General features: G+C 43.3%; 1 protein-coding gene across 1 annotated transcript in view; it reads left to right on the forward strand.

Moving 5' to 3' along the window:
* The first annotated feature begins 1,929 nt into the window (after positions 1-1,929).
* Positions 1,930-20,201, forward strand: part of SELP (selectin P) — a 57,278-nt gene continuing 39,006 nt past the window's right edge. The window contains exons 1-3 of the mRNA XM_086693467.1: positions 1,930-1,974; positions 2,023-2,193; positions 10,184-10,435. Of these exons, the coding sequence (XP_086549593.1) occupies positions 1,930-1,974; positions 2,023-2,193; positions 10,184-10,435 (468 nt within the window). The remainder of the gene's footprint in view (positions 1,975-2,022; positions 2,194-10,183; positions 10,436-20,201) is intronic.

Below are 20,201 nucleotides of genomic sequence, written 5' to 3' on the forward strand. Positions count from 1 at the left end.
GCCATTTTGTGACTGCTGTGACACATGCCATAAAGTAAAGGCATGCTGTTAAAGCACATAACATTGTATTTATTTTTTATTCACCTGTTTTCATTAAAACCTATTGATGCATTTATATAGAGAAAAATCTAGGGATGCGTGTGTATATGTGTGTGTGTGTGCATGTATGTAGATATTTTACATCAAATTCTTAACCACATCTATCTCTGGATCCCAAGATTTCAAGCAACTTTTTAAAAATTATTTATGATTTTTGTAATATCTAATTTTTATTTTTTTGTAGTTTTTTTATTTTGAGAGAGAGAAAGAGAGAGAGCCAGGAGAGAGGAAGAGAGAGAGAGAGAGAGAGAGAGAGAATCCCAAACAGGCTCTGAGCTGTCTGATTTCTTACACTCCTAGTTAAGTGACCTTGCCCCCAGCATTTAATCTCTCCGAGGCTAGATAGAGACATTGATATAGATATGTCAGTGCTGCAGGGTTTCATATATGTAAGGTACCTGGCTCTTTGCTCAATAAATATTAATTTCTCCAGTGAGTTAAACATCTTATTCTAACACAAATGCTCAGATTTATAACCCAAAGCATGTCAACCCTCCCCCACCTTCTTTTGGGTGAACTGTGTTAGCAATACTCAGCAGGTATTAAGAGAAAGAAGTCTAGGGTGATATATGTATATATGTGTGTGTGTGCATGCGTGTCTGTATGTACTAGTTATACAGTGAATTCTTTACTATTATCTCTGGGTGATAGGTTTCAAGTGAACCGTCTCTGGCCCAGTCTGCCCTTTGTCAGAGCTGGCTCTGGGAGTGAGAAATGAAGACACGGCAGCAGATGGGGGAACAGATCTTGAGAGCAAAGAGAGAAGTCTGAAACTTCCATTCTGTGGCATACATTTATTCGCAGATTGTTTTCCCTGACAAGTTTTAAATACTTTCTACTCTCTCTGATAGGAAATAGAACCAAATTTCTCCTCCCGATACCTTTCTCTGGTTTACCAAGTGTGGTTAAATGCATGTATTGGTGTTGGAGGCACATTTTGTCTTCTCAGAAAAAAAAAGAGAAAATACCCTATTTAAGGGCTGGAATCAAGGAATAAACCCATGCTGCTGTGCTATGTGGAGAATAAACCTATAAATGTAAGAAACCCACGACCCAAAAATGACCTAATAAGCCCAAGTTCTGAATTTTGTATTCCAGCTCCCCCCTCCCCCCCAAATTTGCCCATTCTTAAAATGATTGATGGCTTCTTTTCTGGAATGGTGAAACCTCGATCAAGCCAGAATGCTGAGGCTAACTAACTTAGCCAGTTGTTATCGCTAGTTTGAAATGTTTGAAATATAAAATGCACACAAAAAAGGGTAGATGTCAAGGATGTATAGCTTGATGAATTTTCCCAAACTGAACACATCTGTGTAATCAGCACCCATTTCAAAAAAACACACCCCAGAAGCTTCCCTCCTTACCTCCTCTAGTCCTTAACTGACCGCACCCACCAAGGGCAATCCCTCTCCTGGTTTCTAGCAGCATAGGTGGGGCCCACCTGTTTTTGAACTTTATAGAATCTTTCAGTTTCAGTATACCTCCACTTTTTTTTTTTTTTTTTAATTTTTTGGTCTGGTTTCATTCACTCAACATGACACTCGCCCATGTCGTATAGAGAGGGTTCACCATCACTGCTTTTTAGAGCAAACTGTTTCTCTGTGTAAAATCTCTCCTATCAGATATTCGCTTTCCACACATAAAAATAGTTAACATGCTGATGTTAAGGCTTTCTTTTTCCAATTTCTAACCCTCCCTCCCCAAATGGGGTTTCCTAAAAGGGTTCGGCAAGGAAACTTTTCACGATGGAAAGGAAGACGCCGAATTCCCGTTAATTCTGGTTTGTTTAGAGTTTTCTACAATGGAAGGTACTCACAGGGGAAGTATAAGATGCGTGGGGAACGGCAGCCACTATTCATCATCCACATTTGCCAGGTTAGTGTAACCGGCTTCCTGTGTAATTTTCTAGTCGCTTGAGGACAGGAAGGGACGCTGCCCCCACGTGGCTCCTGTGGCAGTGCCCAAACCAAAGCGGGGTCCTGGCCCAGTTGTGACGACCAGTCTCTGGTGCTGACCTATTCTGCTCGTCACCACCTGCTCTCTTATACTGCCCCTCAAGGAGGCCATGATTTTGACCGTCTTTTTCATCCACAGGTACATACCACCTAGGAACGATGGAATCTGCTGGTCTGATTATTTGTTTCGCCACCACTTATCACCTCCGTTGGGATCTTAGCGATCATATGAGTAAGGCAATATTTCGAGACCATGCCATGACGCTTTGTGTGTAATTGTGTCTGTATACCCGAGATCCTTGAAGATTGAGCATCTCTAAAGTAGAAGAATATAAGTTGAACAATCGAGTCACACAGGGAACCCTAGTGAGAATATGAATCTTCTACAGGCCATAGGGAACAGTTTATGATTCCATACTCAGGGGTAGGGTCTGTTAGCACCATCAGAATCCTCCAGCAGTCAGGTCTGTCGCACGCAGAAGATTGGGAGGACCCCAGAATCTGGTGCCTCCCTCGTGCCTCTCTTTACCTGCTTTGTCATGGTCACACTGCGGAAATTCAGCTTTCCTCACTCTTCAAAATATTGGTCATCTCTTCCTTTTTCTTAGGCAATTGCTTGAACAACTTGCCTTATGTGAAGTGTTTGCTCAACAATAATGATCGTATTGTGCACGTGTATCTCTCCTAGGGATGATGGCATGTTAATAGAAGATCCTGAGTGCCTAAATCCAAAGAACAAATACCAAGTTTATTGGTTAACACCAAAATAACAATAGGCATTATGGTATGGAGCATTTGCTGGGTGCCGTGTGCTGTGTTAAGCTTGATAAAGGTATTATCGTCTTCAATCCTAGTCCCCTCACTTTATGAATGAAGCATAAAGCTCTAGTAATTTTCTCAAGGCCATATAGCTGACAAGTGGCCGAATTGTAATTGAGCTGAAACCAAATCCACCTGACTCAAGAACCAAGTTCTCAATCATAACAACATAGAGACTCTTTCATATTCTGCATTTCGTTTTCTAGAGCAACAATTCTGCGTTCTACTGCTCTCTGCCATTATTTTGTTAGCTCTGTCACATAATGTGAACTTGTTTTTTTCCTCGTGCCTGTTCCTGATGCCACTTCCTCTTTTCAGTGAATCTAGCAGATAACAAGTTGTATGAAATAGTCTTCTGACTTTTCAGATTCATGAAGTAAAGCACTTTCTGCAGGAAGGTTTTTGCTTAGCTTATGGCTTGGTTTCTCTGGTGTACACAATATTTTATAACTTTTCAACCGTATCATATGATCTTTTTAATTGTAGTATACTTGATATACAATATTATATTTGTTTCAGGTGTACAACATAGTGATACAACACTTATATACATTGCCAAGTAATCACTACCATAAATCTAGCTACCATCTGTCACTATGCAAAGATGTTACATATTGTTAACTCTATTTCCTATGTTGTACATTGTATCCCCACGTCTTTATTTTAGAAGTAGAAGTTAGTACCTTTTAATCCCCTTTCCCTATTTTGCCCATTCTCCCACATTCCTCCCCTCTGGCCATCACCATCAGATTATTCTCTGTATTTATGAGTCTTTTTCTATTTTTTTTTTAGTTAGGTTTTTTTTTTTTTTTTGGCTGTTGTTCATTTGTTTTTCAGATTCCACATATAAGTGAAATTATATGCTATTTGTCTTTTTCTCTGATTTATTTCACTTAGCATAAAAACCTTTAGGTCCATCTATGTTGTTGCAACCGGCAAGATTTCATTCTTTTTAAAAAAATGTTTATTTATTTATTTTGAGACATAGAGAGAGTGTGCATGGGGGAGAGCAGAAAGAGAGGGAGACAGAGAATCCCAAGCAGGCTCCGTGGTGTCAGCATAGAGCCTGATGCAGGGCTCAAACTCACAAGTCGTAATATCATAACCTAGCAGAAACCAAGAGTTGGACGCTTAATGGACTGAGCCACCCAGGTGCCCCAAGATTTCATTCTTTTTTACAGCTGAGTAATGTTCTATTGTATATATACACCACTTCTTTATCCACTCATCTATTGATGGACACTTAGGTTACTTCCATCTCTTGGCTATGTAAATAGTGTTGCAATGAACATGGGGTGCATACATCTTTTTGAATTAATGCTTTCATTTTCTTTGGGTAAATACCAAGAAGTGGAACTGCTGAATCATATGGTAATTCTACTTTTAATTTTTGAGGAATCTTCATACTGTTTTCCAGAATGGCTGCACCAGTTTGCATTCCCATCAATAGTGCACAGGGTTCCCTTTTCTCCACATCCTCACTGACACTTATATCTTGTCTTTTTGGTAATGGTCATTCTGACAGGTGTGAGGTGATCTCTCAATCTGGTTTTGATTTGCATTTTCCTGATGATTAGTGATGTTGAGCACCTTTTTTGTGTGTGTCTGTTAGCCATCTGTATGTTTTCCTTGAAGAAATGCCTATTTAGATTCTCTGCCTGCTTTCAAATTGAGTTGTTTGGATTTTTGATATTAAGTTGTGTGAGTTATTTATATATTTTGGATATTAACCCCCCGTAGTTATATCATCTGCACATATCTTCTCCCATTCCGTGGGTTGCCTTTTCATCTTATTCACAGTTTCCTTTGCTGTTGCAAAGGCTGTTCAGTTTGATGTGATCCCATGTGTTTATCTTTATGGTTGTTGTCCTTGCCTTCAGAGACACTGAGTTTAGTTTTTTATACGGTGTAAGAAAGTGGTCCGGTTTTCCCAACACCACTTATTAAAAACTGCCTTTTCCCCGTTGTATGGGTTCCTCTTTATTCTGAAGCATTTATTTTCCCTACTATTTAGTTTCCATGATTTTGACTTGTTGATCTTCATTGTCTGTTGTCATTCACAAATTCGAACAGATAGTTTTAAGTAATCATCTTACACATTGAAGCTTCTTAGGACAGGGGTGAAGTAGCAGGCCGTACAGAGTGGAAACCCTGAACTGCCAGCAGGTGGGCCACCAGGCGGGGGATCCCAGGTCCCATTTCGGAGGAGTAGCGTGTATATATATATGTATATATATCATATATATATATACATATATACATATACATATATATATATACACACACACACACTATGTAGTGTGTGTAAATATTTATATATACACACACTATGTAGTGTGTCCCCCCACGATGCACCCACATGTCAAGATTAGGCAATTTAGAGGAGGAAGCCAGACGGTGGCAAAATCTTACTCATTTGTGGGGCAGGATGGAGCCTTTGTGCCGTCGTTGCGGTCACTGGAAACACGTTAAATTACATTAAGGTATTGAAGACAAGGAGGTCGCTGATGTTGCACTTACCCCATCATCTTCCCAGAATTCCTACAGCCTGAGCCTCCGATTATGGACTCTTTTGAAACCGAAATAGCCCAGGGAGGATAGCTTTTAGAAGAGAAGCATCCCTGTGATCACATCACAGCTGCTGCCACTTGGCCTGAACAGAGCCCCACGGTGCCGACGTGCGTGAACACGAACACGCACTTTGCTGCTGCTGTTGCAGCTCTGACTTGTGCAGCTTTGTGCCCAGGTAATGCGTGCTGTGTGGATGTTCTGGAAGCATTCGTGGTGCCACAGAGGCACACAGAATAATGTACAGTGGCTTCTCTCTGGGCCAAATGAGGTCTTAGAAACCGCCTGGTGACATGGAAAGAACATGAGCTTTGAAGTCAGACTTTGTGGCCTTGGATTCAGGAAGTGGCTCTAGTATTTACTAGATCTGCAGTCCTGGACAAGGCAACTAGCTGGTTTAAGCTTCCATCTATCATCTGTGAAGTGTCACTGATAGCCTGCAATCAATATATCATATTAGTAATTACTGTTTTGTTTTTTTTTTTAATTTTTTTTTCAACGTTTTTATTTATTTTTGGGACAGAGAGAGACAGAGCATGAACAGGGGAGGGGCAGAGAGACAGGGAGACACAGAATCAGAAACAGGCTCCAGGCTCTGAGCCATCAGCCCAGAGCCTGACGCGGGGCTCGAACTCACGGACCGCGAGATCGTGACCTGGCTGAAGTCGGACGCTTAACCGACTGCGCCACCCAGGCGCCCCAGTAATTACTGTTTTTAAGTCAGTTCCTCCCACTAGGCTGAGGCCCGTAGGCCTCACCTACCTTATTATGATCTTGAGGTATGATCCTTCTGTCCCTACTTTCTCGAGGGTTTTTATCAAGGAAGAATGCTGTATTTTGTCAAATGCTTTCTCTGTATCTATTGAGAGGATCATGTAGTTCTTGTCCTTTCTTTTATCGATGTGATGTATCACATTGATTGTTTTGCGGATATTGAACCAGTCCTGCGTCCCAGGTATAATCCCACTTGGTCGTGGTGAGCAATTTTTTTAATGTATTTTTGGATCCGGTTGGCTAATATCTTGTTGAGGATAATTGCATCTATGTTCATCAGGGAAATTAGTCTATAGTTCTCCTTTTTAGTGGGGTCTTTGTCTGGTTTTGGAATCAAGGTAATGCTGGCTTCATAGAAGGAGTTTGGAAGTTTTCCTTCCATTTCTATTTTTTGGAACAGCTTCAAGAGAATAGGTGTTACCTCTTCTTTAAATGTTTGGTAGAATTCCCCTGGAAAGCCATCCGGCACTGGCCAGATGTTTTTTGGGCAATTTTTGATTACTAATTCGATTTCTTTACTTGTTATGGGTCCGTTCAAATTTTCTATTTCTTCCCGTTTCAGTTTTGGTAGTGTATATGTGTCTAGGAATTTGTTCATTTACTCCAGATTGCCCATTTTATTGGCATACAATTGCTTGTAATATTCTGTTATTATTGTTTTTATTTCCACAGTGTTGGTTGTGATCTCTCCCTTTCATTCTTGATTTTACTTATTTGGGTCTTTTCCTTTTTTTTTTTTTTTTTGATCCAACTAGTGGCTAGTGGTTTATCAATGTTGTTAAGTTTTTTAAAGAACCGGCTACTAATTTCATTGATCTGTTCTACTGGGTTTTTTGTTGTTGTTGTTTCTTTCTTTCTTTCTTTCTTTCTTTCTTTCTTTCTTTCTTTCTTTCTTTCTTTCAATAGCATTGATTTCTGCTCTATTCTTTATTATTTCCTGTCTTCTGCTAGTTTTGGGTTTTATTTGCTGTTCTTTTTCCAGCCCTTTAAGGTGTAAGGTTACATTGTGTATCTGAGACCTCTCTTCCTTCTTTAAGAAGGTCTGGATTGCTATATACTTCCCTCTTCTGACTACCTTTGCTGTGTCCCAGAGGTTTTGGACTGTGGTGTTATCATTTTCATTGGCTTCCTTGTATTTTTTAATTTCCTCTTTAACTTCTTGGTGAGCCCATTCATTCTTTAGTAGGATGGTCTCTGGTCTCCAAGTATTTGTTATCTTTTCGCGTTTTTTCTTGTGGCTGATTTCGAGTTTCATAGTGTTGTGCTCTGAAAATATGCAGGGTATGATCTCGATCTTTTTGTACTTGTTGAGGGCTGATCTGTATCCCAGTATGTGGTCTATTCTGGAGAACGTTGTAGGTGCACTGGAGAAGAATGTGTATTTCACTGCTTTAGGATGAAATGTTCTGAATGTATCTCTTAAGTCCATCCGGTCCAGTGTGTCATTCAAAGCCATTGTTTCCTTGTTGATTTTCTGATTAGATGATCTGTCCATTGCTGTGAGTGGGGTGTTGAAGTCTCCTACTATTATGGTATTACTATCGATGAGTTTCTTTGTGTTTGTGATTAATTGATTTATATATTTGGGTGCTTTCAAGTTTGGTGCATAAATGTTTATAATTGTTAGGTCTTGTTGGTGGATAGACCCCTTAATTATGATATAATGCCCTTCTTCATTTCTTGTTACAGTCTTTATTTTAATGTCTAGATTGTCTGATATAAGTATGAGTACTCTGTCTTTCTTTTGGTGACCATTAGCATGATAGATGGTTCTCCATCCCCTTGCTTTCAATCTAAAGGTGTCTTTAGATCTAAAGTGGGTCTCTTGTAAACAGCATATAGATGGATCTTGCTTTCTTATCCATTCTGTTACCCTATGTCTTTTGATTGGAGCATTAAGTCCATTGATGTTTAGAGTGAGATATGAATTTATTGCCATTATGTTGTTTGAGAGTTGGAGTTTCTGGTGGTGTTCTCTGGTCCTTTCTAGTCTTTGTTGCTTTTGGTATGTATGTATGTATGTATGTATGTATGTATGTATGTATTTTCATCTTTTCTCCCCTCAGAGAGTTTCCCTTAAAATTTCTTGCAGGGCTGGTTTAGTGGTCACAAACTCCTTTAATTTTTGTTTGTCTGGGAAACTTTTAATCTCTCCTTCTATTTTGAATTACAGCATTGCTGGATAAAGAATTCTTGGCTGCATATTTTTCCGATTCAGCACATCGAATATATCCTGTCACTCCTTTCTGGCCTGCCAAGTTTTTTGGATAGGTTTGTCTGCTGCAAACATGATCTGTCTTCCCTTGTAGGTTAAGGACTTTTTTCCCCTTGCTGCTTTCATTATTCTTTCCTTGCCTGAGTATTTTGTGAATTTGATTATGATATGCCTTGTTGATGGTCAGTTTTTGTTGAATAATGGGAGTCCTCTGTTCTTCCTGGATTTTGATGTCTATGTCTTTCCCTGGGTTACAAAAGTTTTCTGCTATGATTTGCTCACGTAACGCTTCTACTCCTATTTCTCTCCCTTCCTCTTCTGGGACCCCTATGATTCTGATGTTGTTCCTTTTGAATGAATCACTGATATCTCTAATTCTTAAATCATGCTCTTTTTTTCTGCTTCATTGTTCTCCATAAGTTTGTCCTCTATATCTCTGATTCTCTGCTCTGCCTCAACCATCCTTTCTGCTGTGGCATCCATTTGAGATTGCAGCTCAGTTATAGCATTTTTTATTTCATCCTGAGTAGCTTTTACTTCTTTTATCTCTGCATAAAGGGATTATAATCTATTTTTAACTCCAGCAGTATTCTTATTATCATGATTCTAAATTCTGGTTCAGACATCTTGCTGGTATCTGTGTTGGTTAAGTCCCAGGCTGTAGTTTCTTCCTGCTATTTCTTTTGGGGTGAATTCCTTCATTTCATAATTTTTAAGGGAGAAAAGGAATTAATGAGGTAAAAAAATAAATTAATAAATATTAAAATTAAAAAAATTAAAATTAAAAAATTAAAAAATTAAAAACAACACACACACACATCAAATACATGATGCGAGATCCTCAGTGTGTTTTGGTCTGGGTGTTGAAAGGGGCTTGACAGATTAGAGAAAAAAGGGTAAAAAAGAAAAAAAAGGAAATTGTTTGAAAATTTGAAAAAAATGAATACACTGAAGTAGAAGAATAAAATGAAATGATGGAAGTAAAATAGAATTTGAAAAAAATATACACAAAAGTAAAAAATATAGTAGAAAAATATTAAAGAAAAAAATTTTAATAAAAATTGAAAAGAAAAATAAATTTTTTCTCTTTGTATTCAAGAAAAAGAAATGAAAAAGAGGGGAACAAAAGAAAGAAAATTGAATAGATGGACCAGTGAACAGACTGAAACACAAGTGAAATTACTTCGTTTTCCCCTAGAAGTCAAACTATGACTTCTTTCTAGTCCATAAACTAAGCAAGCGGAGAGATTTGTGTTCCTGAAGAGCGAGGTTAGCCCAGTTGGGCGGGGCTTAGTGTAACGGCTCCGTTCTCCACTAGATGGCGCTGCTTAGCTTACTGGGGTGGGTTGTCGTGGCGCTTCTAGGTGCGTATGCGCATGCGCGGGAATGGTGACAATGGTGTGGCCCAGCTACCCCCTCTCTAGTATCGAACTCCCTTCTCCCGGATTAGTTTAGCAATGCACCCGTCTTCTGTCTTCGGCTTCCGCCCACTCCCCGCTCTTACACTGTCCGTGACCAAGCCCCAGGCAGCACCTCCCTCCTGAGTTTTATCTCAGATGTGGCTGTGTCTCCGACCCCTTACTTCTGAGGGACCGCGGCTCTGACCCTTTCTGCCCCTCTGCAGAGGGTCTCACCGAGCAATGGCCGGGTGCCGGCCATACCCGGGAACGTTCGAGGGACCGTGCTGCTGCCAACGCCCCGAGACTGCCGCCAGGGGCCAGCCCGCCCCAGAGAAAGTTTGCGCCACGTGTAGCAGCCTCGTTTCTGGGATTATGGAAAATCACCACACGCATCTGGCACCGGGCTCCGCCCCCAGCGACCTTGTTCCAGCACCAGCGAATGTGGCCGTTCTCCCGGGTCCGCCGGGGTCTTTGCCTGTGCGGGGGCCAGGCTGCCTCTACCAGGTGGCCTCCCAGCGGGGGAACCGCCTCTCCCGTGTGGCCTGAAGCCCCCCGGACTCCACTCTGCTCCTGGGGATTCGCCCTTCCCACCCGGGTGCCGCCAGGTATGGAGCTGCGGAGTTTCAGCCTCTGCTCCCCCTGTTTACAGAGTCTTCAGGGAATTTACAGCCTCTCCTTTCTCCCTTTTTAGTCCAGTCCCTGCGGCTGTTTCTACTTTTCCGCTTTCTCTCCAGCTGCTTTTGCTGGGGGGGGGGGGGGGGTGCTTTTCCTGTATTTCCTCCCCACCACCCCCCACCTCCATCCTCTCTCTGCACCCAAAAGCGGCTCCCTGCCCTCCCAGCTTCTCTCTCCCCCAGTTCACCTGTCTGCACCGCGTACCTGCTGAGTTCGGTGGTTCAGGTGGCACAGATTGTTGTGTGAATCCTCAGATATGTTTTCTAGGTGTGCAGGACGGTTTAGCGTTGGTCTGGTTGTATTTCAGGGACGCGAGACACAAAAACCTTCCAAGCTGTTCCGCCATCTTGGCTGCTCCCTGACCTCCTAGTTTTTAATAAAGACTTTTATTTACCTAAAATGTAGCAGCCTCGTGTTCAGCCTTAAAGCAGTAAACTTCTCAATAATCGTTAAGTTTGACATTTGGATACATAATGGAAACTTTTTATTTTAAGGGCATGTGTCCCATCAGTTGGAGTTAGTACCTTAAAAAAAAAAAAAAGGCAGCTCTTCAATGGAATTCATGACACAAATGTTTGACACAGGCATTACTTTTATAAAATATGCTGGAAATCACATCCTGTAATTTTTTTAGATGAAACAAAAATAACAAGATTTCATCAGTATGGGATAGTTTAAATAAGTTATGCTGCATTATAAAATAGAATACTACTTGGGGCGCCTGGGTGGCGCAGTCGGTTAAGCGTCCGACTTCAGCCAGGTCACGATCTCGCGGTCTGGGAGTTCGAGCCCCGCGTCAGGCTCTGGGCTGATGGCTCAGAGCCTGGAGCCTGTTTCCGATTCTGTGTCTCCCTCTCTCTCTGCCCCTCCCCCGTTCATGCTCTGTGTCTCTCTGTCCCAAAAATAAATAAACGTTGAAAAAAAAAATTAAAAAAAAAAAATAGAATACTACACAGCCATTATAAAGGCTGATGTAGAAGTGTGTTTATTAACATGAAAAGATGTCTTTAGTGTGCAGTTTCATTTTAAAAACTAATATACAAAGATAAAACTTGAATCCATTTTTGCCGCAAATTTATCTGTGAACATATCAACTAAAAAAGTCTGAAAGCCTACCAACATATTAACAGTGATTGTCTTAAAAAATACAGTGGTTGGGGGATAGGATGTTTGATAGGATGGATGGTTTACACGTCTTCTTTTTTGCCTTTTTGTATGGTATGGATCTTTCATAAGAGAATATATTACTTTTATGTTTGCATTCTAGCAAAAGACTATTTTATTGTGGAAACTTACTTTCATTAATTAGATTGACAGGTGAGCTACAAAATTTTAGTTTTCTTGTAAGAGCAAAGAGCGAAACAACACATCAGCCATAGGAAGAGAGCACTTATTAAGCACAGTGTGAGTACAAAACTGTCACCCAAATGAAAATCTCAAATTACGCCTTTTCCTGTCTCTTCATTGTTAAAAGGAAAGCAAATCCCTAAGTGGCCATTGTACCTTTTGGTAAAACAATTCCCTTTTATCAGGAGCCAGAATCGCAAAATTATTTGAAGACGAAAACTTTGGACTTGATTTGATTGCTTCCAGCCAAGGGACTTTATAACAACTGCTGTTTTTCCAGCTCTTTATTTTATTCTAATCTATTGTTTAATGTCTTAGTTTATATGTATTTCAATACATTTTTGAGAACCAAGATATTTACAAGGACATAGTTCAAAATTACCTCTGCACTTGACAGACTCACTCAGGGGTGGTCAGGCCAGCGGGATGTCCAGTTAAAGTTGACCCTCGTTCTATTCAGGCCTGGGGGATCTGTGTCCTCTGGGTAAGAATCCACTTGATCAGACTTCTTAGTCCCACCTTCAGGACAGAGATACTGCTCAGGAAGCCATTCCAAAAATACACCTCCAAATCTATCTGGGGGAAAAAAATGGGATTTCTTCAGTTTTATTACATTTATGTTTAATTTTTTTAATGTTTATTTTTGAGAGAGCACGAGTGGGAGGAGGGGCAGAGAGAGAAGGAGACACAGCATCCGAAGCAGGCTCCAGGCTCTGAGCTGTCAGCGCAGAGCCTGACGCGGGGCTCGAACCCACAGACTGTGAGATCATGACCTGAGCTGGAGTCAAAGGCTCAACAGACTGAGACACCGAGGTGCCCCTATTATATTTGTGTTTAAACAGAAAGCTGTGTCGTGCGTAAGTAAGTGTGTGGCAGGAAAGCACTGAATGTGACGACCACGGACGAGGTACCAGTCCCACCAGGGCTATGGAGAAGCAGTGGTGGTGACAGGCCGAGAACTGATCACGGCTCTGAGCGCACGGCTTGTGGAGAGAGGGACTCGCTCAGAGGCAGGGAATCTGACGTGCTCAGGTTGATGGTTAGTGAGTATACTAGGAGTGGGAGGATATAGGAACAACTGAGACGCGGTTCCTGCACCGGAGAAACTGACCGCCCGCTGAGGGAGACGAGGTCCAGGCCCAAGCAGCAGAGCCAATGCCTGAAGGAACCCAGGAGAACCCTTCCAGAGCCCGCAGCCGCCTCCACACAAGTGACCGTCTCACGGCTGCCACATCAGGCTCTGCAGAAAATACAGTTCCTCTTCTGCAGAGAGGTCCTGCACGTACTTGAAGAGACCCTGCCCCAAACTCTTTTCCCTTCACAACGCGGGAGATGATGTTTGCCTTTCCTGATACTCATCCTGATTGTCCTCCTCAGCTGGAAGCCAGGCTGACCAAGAAAGAGGATGGGATGGGTGCCTCTCTTGCATCCCAGCCTGTCCTTCCACTGTCCGTTGGCCTCCTCTCCCTTTAAAATCCCGCCCTCTCCTACTCTTTGCCTTGATGTTGTCTGTGGCCCCCCCGTGGTCAGGTCTCCTAAGGATTTGGTCCCACCCCCACCCATTTGACTCCTTCCAGGGCCTCCCTCACTTAGTTCCTAGGGACTCAACCCTCAGCTTAACCTGGCTCGGACCCTGCTCCCTAATAGGGTTCAGACCCTTCCTGCCAGACCCCTTCCTGCAAGGGTCTCGAAGGAAGTCATATGTTTTTGACTCTGAATTTAGGAATTCAGGGGAAAGCATCAAAGAAAAAAAATGTTCAACATTTACCAGACCCATAAGAAAGGTATTATAACAATTTTTTTTAAGGTTTATTTATTTTTGAGATAGAGACAGAGCATGAGCGGGGCAGGGGCAGAGAGAGAGGAAGACACAGAATCCAAAGCAGGCTCCAGGCTCTGAGCTGTCAGCACAGAGCCCAATGCGGGGCTCGAACTCACAAACTGCGAGATCGTGACCTGAGCCGAAGTCGGACGCTCAACCTACTGAGCCACCCAGGTGCCCCAGAAATGTATTGTAGTTGAAAATAATATATTTTTTTTTAAAAGCCTATGTATATGTGTGTGTGTGTGTGTGCGCGCGCGCGCACGTGTGCATCAGAAGGAACTGTAGATGCATTTCTCCCCTGCAATCCCTCTCTGCTTAATCTGAAACTGCTCAGTTTCTAAAACCTAATAAATATTAGCATTTTCAGAAATAATAGAATTGGCTATCTGGGAAGATTCACATCGTCTAGACTTGTCGCAAGTGCGAGATGCACTTCCTGTGTAGCCGGTTCCCAGCGAGCTGTCTCCCTGGGCTCAGGCTGCCCTTCCGGTCTGTGTGGGTCTGCCCCGTCTCAGGTCACCATCTCTCCCTTCTGTGCATGTGACCTACATCTCCAACGAGACCCAGGGCACCCAGAGGCAGCTTTCTGCGCAAACTCAGCAAACTGACTTTCAATAGCTGTGTCAAGTCCAAACCCTAAAACGATGTCCTACTCACAACAGCCAGTCAATAAATTGTTGATGATGCTGCTGTTACATAGACCGATGCTTGCCTGAGAGGTCTCACTGCATAATTTGCTTAGTTCTCAGTTAAAAAAAAAACAAAAAGTTCATTAACTAGAGGAGCACTTTTCTGAACCACAAGAGGTGCCTCTGAATGCCAAATTAGTGTTTTTAATTCTATATTTGGCTGCCCTGCCTCTAGAATGCTGGAGGTGCTAAAAACAGACCTACAGAAACTGTGAGGCTGTTATTCGTCTCAAGAGCAGTTCGGGTCATCAAACCAGCTTTACTGATGAAATTGTGTGATGAAAATATGTCAGGTAGGTTTCTCTCAGTTTGATATCTATTTAGGAGATGTATCCCCAAAGAAATAACTGACTGCAGAGAGCAGGCATAATTGTCATTAGAGGTAACATTCCCTTGTGTGCATCGAGAGAAAGAAAATTATGTGATCCAGATATGAGCAGCTCTTTAATCTTTTATTATATGCAAAACAGCGAGGCTCAGAAATTAGCCTGTTCTACTTCCCATCCGGTCTTGCCTTTTTTCCTCTGAATCGGAGCACTTTTACGTCTGCCTCACGTTTCCAGACAACAAATACAATCAGCAAGTTGGCTACAGTTTCCCTTTCTGATCAAGGCAGTTTTAACCCAAGCAGGCTCGGTAACAGAGCCTTGGTGACCTGAGACGTGACACCACGTCCTGACATGGGTGTGAGAAGTAGCTCGATTTCCTTTCACTCTGGACTCATCTTTCATTATCAGAGCTTTTGAGCATAGAATACTCGCCAGACTACCAAGAGAAGTGTTTCCTTTTTTTTTTGAAAAAAAAAAATTTCCTTTTTTTTGAAAAAAAAAATGTTTTGAGAGAGAGAAAGAGAGGGAATATGCACGCACGAGCAGGGGAGGGGCAGAGAGAGATGGGGGGGGGTCAGAAGATCTGAAACGGGCTCCACGCTGCTGACTACAGTGAGCCTGATGTGGGGCTCAAACTCACGAACTGTGAGATAATGACCCAAGCCCACGTCAGGTGCTGAACCGACTGAGCCACTCAGGCGCCCCATCTCAATATCCTTTTCAATAAAATGCCGATCATAATAATCTCTGAGTAGTTGGACCAACTGTGCCATGGAATCTGCCTCAGAAAGTCTTGTGTGGGGATTTAAGTGAGATACAGATTTTTAAAAGCTTATCATAACGTCCAGCCTAAGACTAAGTGCTCAGTAATGGTAGCTCATAAAAACAGTATCTCTGCTCCACTTCCTCAGTGACTTTTAAATAGTCTATTCGTGGTGTTCATTTATAAACAGGTCACCATTGAATTGTGTTGCTAGTGTTCTATTGTAGGTGATAACCTCTCTGTGGTTATCACAGCCTTCTGGTAATCAAAGGGCCCCAGACACCATAGGCCCTTGGAAGAGTAAAAATACTTTTAATGTGTAAAACCACTTCCTAGTTAATCTGCTGAGTTTAGAGTCTCTTCTGCGTGTCCGTGTCCAACCGCTGAGCTTGAACAAAAGAAGCCGGCTTATTCCACCCACCCGAAGGGTCGTGTCCTTCCAGCACCTTTTCCAAACACCTCTCCACTGCCCCCAGCAGGCAGTTAGTTCGCTGTCCTCTCATGGGGTCTGTGCAAGGATGGGTGTATATACTGGCTCCTCCGTGATGTTCGTCATTATCTGTCTCTATGCCTGTCCCTCAAAGGTCTTTGACTCCTTCAGGACAGGACTGTGTCCTATATTCATTTATATGATAGCACGGAGCACATCCTCACAAAAATATATGGGATGAATAAATGAACCCCTGGGTAGGGCTGAGAGGACATAAACATGGTTATGTGGGTGAACATGCTTACTTTCGGAGACCTTTGCCAAGATGACTGATTTCACTGCCTTTCCTTCCCTTTCAAAAACTGGAGAGCAAAGATAGAGAAGAGAAATGCTTAATCATAACACCACAGGCCAATTGAAATGGAGTTTCAGCAGGAAGATTTAGAAGCTCGAAAAACTGACGTAGGATGTCTTCCGAAAGCTGTACGGGGAAGATTGACGTATTTGTTCGGGACAGGGTCAGCTATCAGGGGAGGGACAGACACTTCAGGCGTATAGGCCACAAGGTCTCCCCTTGTGTGATAAGTTTTTTTTTTTTTCTTCTCCCATTCCCTCCTTTCTGGGAAGTTTTGATAAAGTCCATTTAAGCCATGGGAAGATTGACTTTATCCTTCGTTGTTCATCTTTATGTTGTAGGTGTATCTGTACTTACATCTACTTGTATATTGGGTTTTTTTTTTTTTAGTTGTAACTACAGCAGAAATATATTTTAAAGCATCACAAAAGTTTATGATATATTATCAAACAAAACAGAAAAAGCATCGTAATGAATGTATAATGGGATGCCAATTCCATTCCAGTTCTGCGGCATCACGGGTGATTTGTTTCCACTTCCCTGTGCTTTTCTGAATTTTCTTTTCTTTTTCTTTCTTTTTAAAAAAATTTTAAAGTACTTTTTTTAATTTTTAAAAAAATTTAAAATTTTTAAAAAAAAATGTTAAATGCTTATTTATTTTTGAGGGAGAGAGAGAGAGCACGCAAGCAGGAGAGGGGCAGAGAGAGAGGGAGACACAGAATCCGAAGCAGGCTCCGGGCTCCGGGCTGTCAGCACAGAGCCCAACGCAGGGCTCGAACCCATGAACCCATGAGATCATGACCTGAGCCGAAGCTGGATGCCCCCGCGACTCTGCCACCCAGGTGCCCCTTAAATATTTATTTTGAGAGAGAGAGAGAGAGAGAGAGAGAGAGAGAGAGAGAGAGAGAGTGCACGTGAACACAAGTGGGGAAAGGGCAGAGAGAGAATCCCAAGCGGGCTCCATGCTCAGCATGGAGCGCAATGCAGGGATCAATCTCTTCAGTGTGAGATCATGACCTGAGCTGAAAATCAGGAGTCAGATGGTCCACTGACTGAGCCACCCAGGTGCGCCTCTTTTTTGTTGTTGTTAACAGCAAATATATTATATTAACAACAAGGGGGAAAACCTGTATGCTCTTTTTTTATGTTCTTGTCTGTCATCCTACAGCCTATGATGTAGAAAGTCCCCTCATTTCTCTGAGTAGAGGGACCAGCTGTGCAGGAGGAATTAACTGCCTTCCATCTCACCTGATGGCAGATGGTGCACGTGCTGACAGCTGTAACATGGCCGGAGACCGGACACGGTCCCAGTGCTCCCTACTGTCCAGCCTCCTGTACCACCCTCCCCGGGGCTGCCCAGAGACCCTTAGGCTGCTCCAAACCTTGACTGGCCTAGAGCGTTCTCCCCACCTGATGTAGTGTTTATTCAAAGTGAGACCCCGGCTCTGGAGTCACTCTCTCTGGGGAGCCTTCCCCAGGTCAAGTTCCTATCATATCCTTTCACGGTGCCTCATTTTTTTTCTTTCTGCATTCGTTTGTGTGGTTTTTACGTAATGCCTAATGCCTCCTCCCTTAAACAAGTAAGTGTGAGGTCCGTGAGGATTTCACCGAATCCCTAGTGCTAGCACACTGCCTGGACCCTTGAAGGGATGCAAATATTCCTTGTGTGTCTGGATTCCTTGTGTTAATGGCCACATAAGTAGAAACAACCTAAAATTTCCACACAGACGATATCCACGTGAGCAAATGGCGTTCAGCCTGAACAGCTTTTCAACAAAGTCAAGTTGTCGTCCTGCCATTCCTCTTCCCCCAAATCCTTCTCTCCTTCCCTCAGACTCCCTAAAAACAGCATTATCTGACTTAAAACGCATTGGCTCAGTCGGTTGAGCATCTGACTTCGGCTCAGGTCAAGATCTCCAGGTCCGTGAGTTCGAGCCCCACATCCAGCTCTGTGCTGACAGCGCGGAGCCCACTTCTTCTGATCCTCTGTCCTCCTTTCTCTCTGCCCCTCCCTTGTTTTTTTTCTCTCTCTCTCTCTCCCCTGCTCACCCTCTCTCTCTTAAAAAAAAGAAAAAAAAAAAGGAAGGTAATGCCAAAAAGAGGGTCTGGAGAGTGAAAGTACAAACAGAGGAAATGGAAGCAAGTCTCGTGAAAACCACAGCTCCCGTGTACTTGGCCCCCACCGTGGACAAGGTATGCTCCAAGTCCTTCCCGTATAAATCCATCCATGGCCCTGATGCGTCCATGCAGCGACCACAGTCCTTGTTTATTACTAAGATAGCTGAGGGAACTGAGTCACAAGGAGGGTAGGAACTTGCTAGGGCACACCCCCGGCGGGCGAAGAGTAACACCCATTACTGCACAACCAGATTCCCAAGAAAATAAATCAAGAGTTAGGGTTTTCCGACCTGACGCTGAGTCCTGGAGACTTGATTTTGCTGGCTGATAACTCTGAGCCAGCAGAGCTGGCTGTCGAGCGCGACCGTGTGCCATTGCTTCAAGCATCCGACCTCACCACAACCCTGTGGGGTGAGTTCTGGTACCATCGTTCTGTTTCACAGGTGGGAAGACAGGTATAGAGAGTTTAGGTCATTTGCCTAATGGTGAGACGCCCGTGCAGCCAACACGGATGTCAGGCAGCTGGGCCACAGAGCCCAGGTCTTCAGCCCTGAGCCCACAGCCTCCTATCCCCACACACAAACCTTCCAGTTTTACATCTTTTTTTTTCCTGATACAAGAAGCAGAAACCCTTTCCTAACAACGACCCATGTCTCTTTTATATTTCGTGTCAAAACTGTTTCCAGCAATCGCCCCCAGTAGCCAGGATTTTCTCAGTGGTTTTTTCCTTTCCCACCTTAATTATTTTTATTACAATTTTTGGTCCCTTGCCTCGCTTCTGGAATAGTCAACATTCACTGAGATTTCACAGTAACTGGAATATTTACACTAGGACATTATGACTAAGACAAAGCATGTTTTCCAGTTGTACGACCTTAAATTGGGGCTCATAGCATAATCAGAGGAAACCTGACTCCTGGGGGGGGGGGTGTGGGCACTATTCCTGCACCACTTAGCCCGGGATGTCCTGAAGTGATTCACACTTGCCCCTGTCTCCAGACCCTCCCCCCCATTGAGGTAGGTGACCCCTGTCCCCTTGGTGACCACTGCAAACTATTATCAACCACTCCTGTATTATCAACATCCAACTTCATGTGAAGGGCTGTGGTGAAATTCTGGAACTTGAATAGGAAGTTGCTTTTCTAAACAGCCTGACACAGAGGGGAGGCAGGGAGGCTATAAAGTCTGGGTTGGGCAGACAGCCTAGAGGAAGCCGAGGCGCAGAGGAGATGGTAAGTTCGTTTCTCTGTACTCTGGGAAGTGGACGAGATGCTGCGTGGAGGCTGAGTCAGGCGGGCAAAGGTTTAGAGAGTGCAGAAGAGCAGTGGTCGTGGCACTTTATGTTGAGTAGCCCTTTAGACTGTGAGCATCTGAAAACCTGCTGTCTGCTTTGACCCTCCCAACATCCTTGGGAGGTGAGGTTGCTATTTCCATGTTACAAATGAAGTCGCCGCACCTTGCGGAGATGAGGTGCTGCACCTACAGCCCCCCTATTAGGCTTGATGTGTCTGCATCTAGACTTCTGCCCTCTGGCTCTACGGCGCCTGTTTTTCCTACTAGAGCTTACAGAAACTCTCGCGGGCACAGATCTTGGTAAACCCTCGACCCCCTTCTCCAGGATCGGTCTTCTCTGTGGCTTGAGGGCAAGGCTGAGCAAATGCCCTGTGGCACACCTGTGGGTAAATGCTCTCTCATCCGGGCTCTCCTAGTTCCTTCTCTGAGCCCTAGGAGTCAGCTGGGACTCTCGCAGAGTAACCACATGGTTTCCATAGCTGCCTTAAGTCTCAGTGCTGTTAGTGACTCAGTTTCCTCATCTGTAAAATAGACATACTTACAGTGC

This window comes from Puma concolor, chromosome E4 (genome assembly GCF_028749965.1).
Source record: "Puma concolor isolate L17-30 chromosome E4, mPumCon1.1.hap2, whole genome shotgun sequence".
Taxonomy (NCBI): Eukaryota; Metazoa; Chordata; class Mammalia; order Carnivora; family Felidae; genus Puma; species Puma concolor.